The following is a 12,863-nucleotide window of genomic DNA, read 5'->3' as shown; positions in this document are numbered from 1 at the left end:
TGCCCAGGCCCAAGGGCAGCGGTGCAATCACAGCTCACTGCAAATCAACCTCCTGGACTCAAGCGATCCTCCCACCTCAGCTTCCCAAGTATCTCGGACCACAGGCACAAGCCACCAGGCCCTGCTAATGTTTTAATTTTTCTTTTGTAGAGATGAGGTCTCACTATGTTGAGCAGACTGGTTTTGAAGTCCTGGCTTCAAGCAATCCTGCCTCAGCCTCCCAAAGTGCTGAGATTACAGGTGTGAGCCACCAGGCCTGGTTTAAATATACATTTTAAAAATATATATCTAGAAATGGCCAAAAAGCATATGAAAATATGTTCAATATCACTAACCATTAGAGAAATACAAATCCAAACCACAATAAGATATCCCCTGACACCCATTAGGATGCCTATTACATTTTTTAAAATAGCAAGTGTCAGGCCGGGCACGGTGGCTCATGCCTGTAATCCCAGCACTTTGCCAAGCCAAGGCAGGGGGGAATCACTTGCGGTAAGGAGTCAGAGACAAGCCTGGCCAACATGGTGAAACCCGGTCTCTACTAAAAATACAAAAATTGCCGGGAGCGGTGGCTCACGCTTGTAATCCCAGCACTTTGGGAGGCCGAGGCGGGCGGATCACGAGGTCAGGAGATACTCTTCTAAAAAACAAAAAAATTAGCCAGGGTGGTGGGGCCTGTAGTCCATACCGAAGGTGAGGCAGGAAAGAACCAGAGGTGGAGCTTGCAGTGAACCGAGATTGTGCCGCTGCACTCCAGCCTAGGCAACAGAGTGAGACTCCATCTCAAAAAAAAAAAAAAAAAATTGCAAGGCTGGGTGTGGTGGCTCACACCTGTAATCCCAGCACTTTGGAAGGCCAAGATGGGCAGATCACAAGGTCAGGAGTTCAAGACCAGTGTGGCCAACATAGTGAAACTCTGTCTCTACTAGAAATACAAAAATTAGGCCGGGCGCGGTGGCTCACGCTTGTAATCCCAGCACTTTGGGAGGCCGAGGCGGGCGGATCACGAGGTCAGGAGATCGAGACCACGGTGAAACCCCGTCTCTACTAAAAATACAAAAAATTAGCCGGGCGTGGTGGCGGGGAGAGGCTGAGGCAGGAGAAGGCTGGAAACAGGAGGCAGATTGCATGACCGAGATCCCCACTGCACTCACCTGGCGAAGAGACAAACCCACAAAAATTAGCCAGGTTTGATGGTGTGCACCTGTATTCCCAGCTACTGGGGAGGCTGAGGCAGGAGAATCACGTGAACCCAGGAGGCGGAGGTTGCAGTGAGCTGAGATGGCGCCACTGCACTCCAGCCTGGGTGACAGTGCGAGACTCCATCTCAAAAAAAAAAAAAATAAAGCAAGTGTTGGTGGGTACATGAAGTTAGAACCCTTGCACACTGTTGGTGGGATTGTAAAATGGTGCAACTGCTATGGAAAACCGTATGGCAATTCCTCAAAAAATTAAAAATAGACCTATCACGTCTTCTAGCAACCCCACTTCTGGGTACATATCCAAAAGAACTGAAAGCAGGCCATGAAGAGATATTTGCACACCCATGTTCATAGCAGCACTACTCGCAATAGCCAAGAAGTGGAAACAACCCAAGATCTACTGATGGATAAATGGATAAACAAAATGTGGTCTGCGCATACTATGCAGCCTTCAAAGGCAAGGAAATCCTACTGCACGCCACCACAACGAGTAACCCTTGACGATGCAGGATTTCATTATGCTCAGAGAAATAAGCCAGCCCCAAAAGAACAAATAGTATATGATTCCACTTATGTGAGGCATCTAAAGTAGTCAAATTATAGATATAGAAAGTGGAATGGCAGTTCCTAGGGGCTGGGAGGTAAGGCAAAGGGGAACTGTTATTTAATGGGTATAGAGTTTCAGTTCTGCAAGATGAAAAAATTCTCAAATCTGTTTCACAACAGTGTAAATATACTTAACACTACCGAACTGTACACTTAAAAATGGTTAAGATGGTGAATTTTGGCACTTTGGGAGGTCAAGGCGGGAGGATCATTTGAGCCCAGGAGTTTGAGACCAGCCTAGGCAACATAGTGAGATCCCTGTCACTACAAAAAATTTAAAAAGTAGTTGGGCGTGGTGGCATGTGCTAGTAGTCTCAGCTACTCAGGAGTCTGAGGTGGGAGGACTGCTTGAGCCTTGGAGTTTGAGGCTGCAGCAAGCTAAAAAAAAGAGGAAGAAGATAAATTTTATGATATGTGTTTTCTTACCACAATTTTAAAAACTAGCTATTAGCCCACAAAAATGCATTGCTAAGTGAAAGAAGCCAATCTGAAAAGCTACAAACTACAAACCATATAATTCCAACTATATGACATTCCGGAAAACTCCAACATACAGATGACAAAAAGATCAGCGCTTGGCACTGATCTGGGAGGAGGGAGGAAGGGATGAATAGGTGGAATCCAGGGGATGTTTAGAGCAGTGAAACGATTCCATATAGTGGTTACATTACGTCATGCATTTGTCACAACCCATAGAACATATAACACAGACTGACCCCTCATGTAAACTGTGCACTTTAGTTAATAATAATGTATCAGGCCGGGTATGGTGGCTCATGCCTGTAATCCCAGCACTTCGGGAGGCCAAGGCGGGTGGATCTCTTGAGGTCAGAAGTTTGAGACCAGCCTGGTCAACATGATGAAACCCCATCTCTAAAAATACAAAAAATTAGGCTAGGCGCGGTGGCTCACACCTGTAATCCCAGCACTTTGGGAGGCCGAGGTGGGCAGATCACCTGAAGTCAGGAGTTCGAGACCAGCCTGACCAACATGGAGAAACCCCGTCCCTACTAAAAACACAAAATTAGCTGGGTATGGTGGCACATGCCTGTAATCCCAGCTACTCGGAAGGGGGAGGCAGGAGAATCGCTTGAATCCGGAAGGCGGAGGTTGCGGTGAGCTGAGATCGCGTCATTGCGCTCCAGCCTGGGCAACAAGAGTGAGACTCTGTCTCAAAAACAAACAAACAAACAAACAAACAAACTAGCCGAGTGTGGTGGCACGTACCTATAGTCTTAACTACACGGGACGCTGAGGCACGAGAATCACTTGAACCTGGGCGGCGGAGATCGCAGTGACCTGAGATCGCACCACTGCGCTCCGGTAGTGCAATAATAACAATAATAATGTTTACCATTGGTTCCTCAATTGAAACAACGTACCACACTCACGCAGGATGTTCATCACAGACACTGGGGGAGGAGGTAAGGAATATGGAAAATCCTTGTACAACTTGCTCACTTTTTCTGTAAACTTAAAACTGTTCTAGAAAATAGTCTATCAATTAAAACAACACAAAAAGAAATGCAGGGGAAAACCAAGTGAATTCCCGCTCCATGTGCAACCCCTCCCTGGGAGATGAGTAGCCTCTCTGCTACTACCAAGCTCCAGGCTAAGTGCTGGACTCTGGGGCCTGGAGGTTGTCATGGAAAACCGCGGGGTAGAACTTAGACCTGGTCATGGAAGGTCAAACAGAGCTTGTGCTGGGAAGAGAAAGGCATTCAAGGAAGGTAAAATAGCATGAGCAAAGAGGTGGAGAAAGGAGCTTGCTGGTGTGTGGCGCTGGGGGAGGAGAGGCCACGTGAGGCAGATGGTGGGAACCAAGGGGGCCGTGGGCACACGCATGGCTGGCAGAGGCGGAGGCCTGTCTGGAGAGGGCCTCAAAAGCCAGGTCTCCCTGGTCTGCCGCGGCAGGGCCCTGGTTTTATGCTGCTCCTGGCAAAGCCCTGCCAGCTGCAGTTTACCAAGCACCTGCTACGTGCCAGGCGGGCACCAGGTACAGTCCAGGGACTGGCTCTTAACACTCCACTACTCCACACCTCGGATTCAGAGGGATGGCGAGGGACAGAGAGAGGAGGATGAGAGACAGAGGACAGAGACCAGAAAGAGAACACGAGGGACAGCGAGGGATGAGAGAGGACAGAGAGGGACAGAAACAGAGGACAATGACAGAGCGGGCCAGACAGAGCAACTAGAGATCAAGGACAGAGAGAGGGGACAGCAAGTGACAGAGGTTCTCAAGAGATGAAGGGCAGGACACGACATCCAGCAGTCAGGGCTGCTCCTGTCCCACACAGCTGCAGAGACCGACAGCCAGAGTCCAGATGCCAACACCACCACTGACCACCTATGACATGGGCAAGCCCCCGAGCCCCCTATGGTTTCTTTTTTCTTTCTTTTTTTTTTGAGGTTTTAGTTTGTTTGTTTGTTTGTTTTGAGACGGAGTCTTGCTCTGTCGCCCAGGCTGGAGTGCAATGGCGTGGTCTCGGCTCACTACAACCTCTGCCTCCAGGTTCAAGTGATTCTCCTGCCACAGCCTCCCAAGTAGCTGGGATTACAGGTGCGTGCCACCATGCCTGGCTAATTTTTGTATTTTTAGTAGAGGAGGGGTTTCACTATGTTGGCCAGGCTGGTCTCGAACTCCTTACCTCAGGTGATCCGCCTGCTTGGCCCCCAAAGTGGTGGGATTACAGGCGTGAGCCAGCGCCTGGCCACCCGCCCAGCCCTGTGAACTGTGAGGATGCGGACAGCGCCACCCCTGGGCAGGGCTGGGCGCTGGGGCTAAGGGCGGAACTCACAGCACACACTCCATGAGGGCAGCTGGGCCACCGGCTGCAGGAGCTTAACGCAGGGTCCAAACCAGGGTTCAGAGTGGGCACTGAGGCTGCTCTGGCTCAGCGGAGAGGAACTGGGCTGCAGAGGCCGCGTCCTCCCCGGCTCATCAGGCTCAACCCTGCCGGGAGTAAGAAGCGCAGCAGGCCGGGATGGGCCATCCGTGAGGAGAGCGCGCCCCCTGGCGGCCTCCTGCCCCTTCTCTCCCAGCTCGGGAGGCCCCTTCACCCAGTGGGAGGAGCTGAGGGGAGCAGGAGGGGGCTTTGGTGGTCCTGGGAGGCAGACCTGCTCACACAGCGGCAGGACAGGAGTGGGAATCAGGGGCACGGAGGCTTCCCCGCCAGGAAGGAGATGGGGCGGGGGCGGGGGCACACTCTGGTGGGAAGTCCCATGACCCCCCCACCCCATCCCCATTAGGCAGCCCGTGGCATGAGCAGCTGCAGTGCATAAACCCAGAGCCAGGTGCCACTGCAAAGAGGGGCTCAGGCTCGCTCCTGCTGTGGGGTGGGCCCATCCAGCAGCTCCAGCCACAGCTCAAGACAAGCCCTCGCTCTCTGCACACTCATAGGCATCACCGGCTGCCCCACTACAGTCAGGCCGCCCCCCACTCCCGGCTCCATACTGCCAGGGTTTGCAGTGTAGGATGCTCCCACCAGGACCCCGATGTACTCCCTCTACAGCAAAAGAAGGCAGCAGCCGACCCAGGGCTGAGGTACCCATTGGCCCTAGACTGTGGTGACAGGTGCAGCTTGGAGGCAATGCTGCGTGCCCGCAGGGGGAATTCCTAGGTCCAGGAACCAGGGGAAGGAAGGCGGTGTCGTTCCACTAAGCATCACTCCCACGGCCCACTTGGGAAATGTCTGCTTCTCGTCCCTGCACCTTTAAGCTCTGCGTTTAGTGGGGGAAAACACATCCAGGAGGGAAGCAGCAGGAGCTCCTCTGTACTGTGACTCCTGTGACTTTTCCTGCAAGACACCAGCAAGCAAGGAGAAGAGTGGCCAAGCTGGTGGCCCATGGGGCTGCTCACTGTCCTTCCCTGCACAACTGTGATGGTAAATAGGGCTTGGACCCCCAGGAGGAGGGCCTGGACCACCACACCAGTGACAGAGGGGCAGAGACAGTTTCTCAAAGAAAAGAGACGTCACGGTCTCAAGGCAGCCATCCCTGAGTCCTGCTGAGACTGCCTAGGCCATCCCCTCTGCCTGGGACGCCCATCTCCTCCTTCTCAGCCAGGGCTCATCCCTCAAGGACCGGCCTCGAGCCCACTCTGCCTGGGAAGCCGTCCCCAGCAGGGTTAGGTCAAAGCACGCATACCAGGTCGCCCCAGAAGGGGCTCCCTGGGGGCCTTATTGGCCCCCAGAGCTCAGGCCAGTGTCTTGGGACTCTTTGCTCAACAACACCACAAAGGAAAAACTGATAAAGACTGGGAGATGTGGCTTCCACAAAAGCAGAGTACAGAAAAGAAAGTTAGACTAGGGTCCCTCCAAGTATGCAGAGCCCTGGGGCGGGATGCTCAGGTCTGGTTGGCCTCCCTGCCCTGCTAGCTCCTGTTCGGCTCCATTCCCAGGCCTCTCAGCCATTCTTCATGTGTCTTCAGGCTCGGCACACCTTCAGAAGGGCCCTGATGGGTGCCCAGCAACCCCGACATGTCTTCAGAGACCCTTGGTGGTACCCACGGCTGCCTCCCTAGGGAAGCCCTTTGGCCCTGGTCTCAGGCCCCAGCCCAGTCCTAGCTTTCCTCCTCCCACCTCCTCCCCTGCAGCTCTTCTCATCCCCTCCTGGGGGCAGCACTGTGCGGTCAGCAAATCAAACAAATGGGACCTTTTCACCTGCAGCCGGATTCTGCTGAGAGCCTCTCCGGGCCCAGACTCCACTGACACCTCCCGGTACCGCCGGCAGCTCAACAAGGCTGCAGCCACCCTGGAGAGGCTCTGCCCAGAACATTCACACCAGGTGCCCCTCTAGCGCCCCCTCCCTGCCACAACACATCCCCGTCCCAGTGACAGGCCTCTCCTGCTGCCTCGGGATCGCCACACCTCCCACCCAACCTTTCTCCAATACTTGGCTTACCTCCTCCCAAAGGTCTCCCCACTCCTGGCAGAGAACAGCTGTCACCTCCCTGCAGGCTGCCCCACATCCCCCTGTAGACACTGCCCCTCCTGCCACGCACTGTCCACGTGGTTCCAAATGCAAATCCACTCCCCTCACTGCACCATCTGCCCTACTCTGGCCTTTAACACTTCATTGCCTTCCCATTACCCCTACGGCAATAGGCACAACCCTTACTCACCACCCAGCACCCGCCTGCCCTGCACCTGCCTGTCCTAGCCCCGATCCCTGCTTGAGGCCACGCATCCCTGGCCTGTCCAACCAGCTCAAAGCACCATGTCCCTCTTGCAGAGCCCCGGTCACAGGTCCTCTTGTCTGTACTGTCCTTGACAGAAGTCACCTCCCTAGCAACTGGGGCCTGGCCCAGCACCTGCGGCCAAATGCTGCTTAACAAGAGTCTCGCAGAAAGGCTGGCGGTTCAGACAGACCAGACAGGCGGCCAGAGGAGGCTGGCTGAGGGTGGGGACGTTAGGGCACAAACCAGGGACCAGCGTGGACTCTCATCTGACAGGGGCCCAGGCAAGGTAAGGGCTTCCAGATGTACGTGAGCAAGGGTGTGAGGGGCAGCTAGGGGGCAGGGCACACAGATGACCATCCTGACCTCAGGGCTCCACTGCCCCCTAAACAACAAGCCTGGAAGGCCCAGCCCAGGGGGTCCCAGGCCAGGAGGCCTGCACAGAGCCCCACAGGGAATCCCCGCCTGCCTGCTCACCTTGCACGCTGTGCCCACCAGGGCTCCATCCCGGCTCCAGATGGCACTCTGCACCAGGTCCCCATGGGCCGCCAGCTCTGCAGAGAAGCAGTCACAGTCAGGCCCCGGGCAGTGAGGGCACCAGGGAAGTGGGTGGGGGAGGGCCTTGCTGGCGGGAACTCCCAGAGCAAAGGCAGCAGCTACGAGGGTCCTTTTCAGCCAAGGGGGCAAGGGTAGAAGCTTCTCCCAGACAGGCTTCCCCCGCACCACAGGCTGCTTCCTTCACCCCAACTTTGTGCAGCTATACATCACTCAATTACCTTCCGAGGCTCCCTGCTCCTGGCCTGGCTCTCTCATCCCTCCCAGGTTCACTTCCAACACAGCTCCCACCCAACAGGGTCACTCCTGCCTTAAACCTCTACTCTTGCCATGTATACTCTCCCTCGCTAGTGTGAGGTCTTAAAATACTTCTCGACATCCTCTGCAACTCCTGTTCCAGGTTAAATTGTGCTCCCCTAAAAAGATGGTGAAGTCCTAGCTCCCACTACTTTTCGGAGTCTTGCTCTGTCACCCAGGCTGGAGTGCAGTGGCGCAATCTCAGCTCACTGCAATCTCCGCCTCCTGGGTTCCAGCAATTCTCCTGCCTCGGCCTCCCAGGTAGCTGGGATTATAGGCACCTGCCACCATGCCCGGCTAATTTTTGTATTTTTAGTAGAAACGGGGTTTCACCATGTTGGCCAGGTTGGTCTTGAACTCCTGACCTCAGGTGATCCACCCACCTCGGCCTCCCAGAGTGCTGGGATTACAGGCATGAGCCACCGCGCCCAGCCATTATTTTTTTAAATGGAGAAAAACAACAGAAAAAAAAAAAAAAACAGCTAAGAGGATGAAAATGATGGCTATGGAGAGCAAAGAGAGATGGGGTGTTTATTACAGCCTCATAGAATCTTAAGACTTTTATACTATGTAAGTGTAAAACTTTGATATCTGTTTTTAAATTTATGTTACTAAACATGCCAACAAAGAAACGGAGTGTTGTCCAGAGTGGGGCTGCCCTGGGAAGGGCAGGCCAGGGTGGCCTGTACCTGTCAGGGGCTGCTGCTTGGCCGCATCCCAGACCTTCACAATGGTGCCTGCTGCGCTCACCAGAATGCCGTCAGAGGTGGGGTGGAACTGTAGCACCTCCACTGGGAGGTCCTCGGGGCCCAGCACCACCCCGGGTGCTGAGGGCAGGGCCTGGCCGGGCCCTGGCAGTCGCCAGAGTTTTACCTGCAGGAAAGACCAAGTCTGTGAGCACAGGGCTGAGGGCCTCACTGCCTTGAGTCAGCTGCCGTAACCCCAGTGAGGTCCTGTGTTGAAACTAGGCTGCTCCAGGAGACCACACACCTTGGCCTTTGGGGGAGCACCCACCCCCCTCAGCTTGCTTGGGCCAGGGGCTGCATACCCCACATCTGAGAAAGGAGGGAGGGAATCTCAGCTCCTGGACCCCAGGGCATGGTCCCAGAGTCGGGGAAGTGGCTCTGCTGTTTCTGGCAGCCTCCCCGCCTGCTGTCCTCGGGCTCCAGGTCAGGTCAGAGCCACGGCTCCAAGCATGCTCTTGGGAGCCAGTGTGGGACCAGGAATTCAGAGCAGCCCCGCAGCCCTGGGGTGTGGGGCGGGGCTGGACTAGAAGGCAGCAGAGCCCTGTGGGGATGGCGCTGGGGCTCAGAAGGCCCTGGACTACGGGCTGGGACATAAAGCAGCTCTTCCAACTGGCTCCACTCACCGTCCTGTCAGCCGAGCCTGTGGCCAGGAGGAAGTCATCAAAGGGCGAGAAGTCCAAGTCGGTGACTAGGTCTGTGGGAGAGGAATGGCTGAATCCACTGGAATGTCCTGTTTCCAACCCAGTATGAAGCAATGCCCAGGGCTTCCGAGGTGACACTTTTGTGTGCACACAGAAACAGGCTGCAAGTCTACAAGGCCCCTCTGGACACCATGGGGGCAAACGCCACAGGCCCCTCCTGTGACATATGTCCCCGAGGGCCCTGCTGACCCAGGGTGGCCAAAGGCTGTGGCATCAGGAGGTTGGCAGGAAATGGGCAGAAAGCCTCGAGTCACCAGGCACCTGCAGGAACGCAGCCGCCCAGCCCGACCCCTCCTAGGGCAGCACAGCCCGCTGCTCCTTCAGTCGTGGAAGGTCCCCTGGAGTCAACTAATAAATTGCTTTTTGGTTAAGCAAGCCGGAGTTGGCTTTAGTTTTCTGCAACCAAAGAACATGAATGGTGGCTAGGCATGGTGGCTCACGCCTGTAATACCAACACTTTGGGAAGCCAAGGCGGGCGGATCACTTGGGCTCAAGAGTTCAAGACCAGCCTGGGCAACACGGTGAAACCCCGTCTCTACAAAAAATATAAAAATTAGCTGGGCGTGGTGGCGTGCACTTATAGTCCCAGCTACCCAGGAGGTTGAGGCAGGAGAATTGCTTGAACTCAGGAGGCAGAAGTTGGAGTGAGCGGAGATCACACCACTGCATTCCAGCCTGGGCGACAGAGCCAGACCTTGTCTCAAAAATTAAATAAATAAGAACTCGAACAGCTCAGTTCCAGAGGTGGGGAGGGGTAGGTGGGGTGCACAGAGTGAGCCAGACCCCAGAGGGAAATGCGGTGGGTGGTTGGGGAGGTAGAGACTAGGCATGGAGGGTGGCGGGGGTTCAGGGTGTGAACAGGACGAGAGGCATCACCAGAGCTGGGAGCACAGCGACCACCCGCTGCTATCTGCCTCCCAACAGGGCTGAGCAGGACTGTCTTCCTCCCGGCTGCAGGAGACAGGGAAAAGACAGGACGGACGTGCACAGGCACATCTTGGGATAGCCCTGGCCTGGAATCCCAGCTGGCAGGACCACAACAGTCCTGGGCCTAAAGCCACAGAATCCCTGCTGCCCTCACTCTGGGGTGTGCTTGCTGGGCCCTGCAGCGCAAAGCAGGTCCCTGGGCAGGTGTAGCAGCTGGCACAGGTGGGCTGGCATCTCAGGCGTAAATGAGATGTGATGACATAATTAAGCAATCTGAGTGCTCAGTGTGTGCCGGCACCGCAGGTGCCCAGGGGTTGATATGCAGGGACCTCACTGAATCCTCATAAGGATGCGGCAGCATCCCCTACTGGAGGATGACGACACCAAAACCCAGAGAGGGTGACTAACTGCCTCAAGTCACGCAGCTAAGAGACAGGGCTGGCTTCAGAACCTGTGCTGCTCAGCACGACATGCTGCTGCCTTTCCCCACTGGAGCGGGCCCCAGCTGCCACCCCACAGCCTGGACATCAGAAACGCACCCAGAAGTTGCTCACCCTCTGCCCCCCTGGCCGCTGGGCGGAAGGGGAAGAGCGGCCCTGAGCTGAGAGGCTGAAGGGGCCCCTGTAGCCAGGGCAGCAGCCAGAGCCCGGCCTGGCCGTTTCTCCCGACACCGGCACCTCTGAGGCAGAAGGGCACCTGGTGCCTCTAGTGCAGGTTCCGGGGCTGCTGGAGCTCACCTTCCCATGAGCAGTTTCCTGGCAGGGCTGCTTGTGCAGGCGAGGCTCTGAACAGTTGCAGCCACAGTGAGGCTATGGACTTGCCTACAGGACCCTGGTCCAGCTTCTACTTGGACAGCCCTAGTAGCAGAGGACTCACCACCTTGCAAGCATCACCAACTTGGGCTAAAAAGCATCAAAAAATCAAACATGAAGCCAGGCACACTGGCTCATGCCTATAATCTCAGCACTTTGGGGGGCCAAGGTGGAAAGATCACTTGAGGCTAGGAGTTCAGGACCAGCCTGGGCAACACAGCAAAACCCCATCTCCACAAAACATCAAAAAATCAGCTGGGCATGGTGGTGTGTGCCTACAGTCCCAGCTACTAGGGAGGCTGAGGATAGAGGATCCCTTGAGCCCAGGAGTTTGAGACTGCAGTGAAGTATGATTGCACCACCACACTCCAGCCTGGACGACAGAGAGAGAGACCCTGTGTCTAAAAAGACAAACCCAAACACAGGCTCCTATAAAACCTGGGTTCTGATTCTGGCCCTGCTATAACAATGGGTAAGTTCCTAACCTGGCAGGAATCTCAGTTTTCATAGCTATAAAATGGGTTGTTTTAAAAACTGCTTCAAAGAGATCTGAGATTAGATGAGAACAGACTTGTTATACAAGCTGCCACACAGATGTATCTCTAAAACAACATGCTACGTGAAAGATGCCAGATTCCAAAGACCGTGTATTGTGTGATTCTGTTTACGTGAGATGCACAAAAGAGGCCACTCTATAGAGGAGAGGCCAGTAAACGTCTCCTGCAAATGGCAAGGCGGTAAATATTCTAGGATTTCAGGGCTCAACAGTCTCGGTCACAACTCAACTCTGCAGTTGTTGCAAGAAAGCAGCCACAGACTATAAGTCAATGAATGGGCGTGGCAGCATTTCAATAAAACTATTTACAAAAACAGGCAGCCAGCTGGATCTGGCCATGACAGTAGTTTGCAGACCTCCGCCACAGAGGCAGGAAGCAGATCAGCTGTTGCCTGAGGCTGTGGTATTCGAGGTGGAAATGGATTAACTGCAAAGGGGCATGCGGGATCTTTTGGGGATGATGGAAACGTTCTAAAACTGGATGGCAGTGCACATGACTCGGTCACTTTAATAAGAATCATCAGGCTCTTTACTTAAAACAGGTAATCCGACCAGGTCCCAAAACTTTGGGAGGCCAAGGCGGGAGGATATCTCGAGGCCAGGAGTTCAAGACCAGGCTGGGCAACATAGCAAGACCCCATTTTACAAAAAAAATTTAAAAATTAGCTGGAGGGGTGGTGGCATACGCCTGTGGTCCTGACAACTTGGGAGGCTGAGATGGGAGGATTGCTTGAGCCCAGGAGGTCAAGGCTACAGCGAGCCATGATTATGCTACTGCACTCCAGTCTGAGTGACAGAGCAAGACCCTGTTACAAAAACAAACAAAAAACAGGTAACATTAGCTGGGCCTGGTGGATCACACCTGTAATGCCAGTACTTTGCGAGGTTGACTTGGGAGGATTGCTTGAGCCCAGGAGTTTGATACCAGCCTGGGCAATATAGCAAGACCTCGTCTCTATATACTTTTTAAAAATTTTTTTAGGCCGGGCACGGTGGCTCATGCTTGTAATCCCAGCACTTTGGGAGGCCGAGGCGGGCGGATCACGAGGTCAGGAGATCAAGACCACGGTGAAACCCCGTCTCTACTAAAAATACAAAAAATTAGCCGGGCGTGGTGGCGGGCACCTGTAGTCCCAGCTACTCGGAGAGGCTGAGGCAGGAGAATGGCGTGAACCCGGGAGGCGGAGCTTGCAGTGAGCCGAGATTGCGCCACTGCACTCCAGCCTGGGCGACAGAGCCCGACTCCGTCTCAAAAAAAAAAAAAAAAAAATTTTTTTAAAAA

The 12,863-nt window shown here is 54.5% G+C and overlaps 1 protein-coding gene across 4 annotated transcripts in view; it reads right to left on the bottom strand.

Annotated features, from left to right (window-relative positions):
- The window catches only part of CORO7 (coronin 7), a 66,850-nt gene that overhangs the window by 43,863 nt on the left and 10,124 nt on the right, over nucleotides 1-12,863 (bottom strand). For all 4 annotated transcript variants that reach the window (XM_058434128.1, XM_058434129.1, XM_058434127.1 and 1 more), the window contains exons 4-6: nucleotides 9,209-9,279; nucleotides 8,529-8,712; nucleotides 7,465-7,541 (exon numbers count right to left, since the gene is read on the bottom strand). In XM_058434128.1, the coding sequence (XP_058290111.1) occupies nucleotides 7,465-7,541; nucleotides 8,529-8,712; nucleotides 9,209-9,279 (332 nt within the window). The remainder of the gene's footprint in view (nucleotides 1-7,464; nucleotides 7,542-8,528; nucleotides 8,713-9,208; nucleotides 9,280-12,863) is intronic.

The sequence above is a fragment of the Hylobates moloch genome, unplaced genomic scaffold (assembly GCF_009828535.3).
Source record: "Hylobates moloch isolate HMO894 unplaced genomic scaffold, HMol_V3 SCAFFOLD_23, whole genome shotgun sequence".
Lineage (NCBI taxonomy): Eukaryota > Metazoa > Chordata > Mammalia > Primates > Hylobatidae > Hylobates > Hylobates moloch.
Note: the sequence above shows the minus strand (reverse complement) of the source record. Positions and strands in the feature narration are given on the sequence as shown.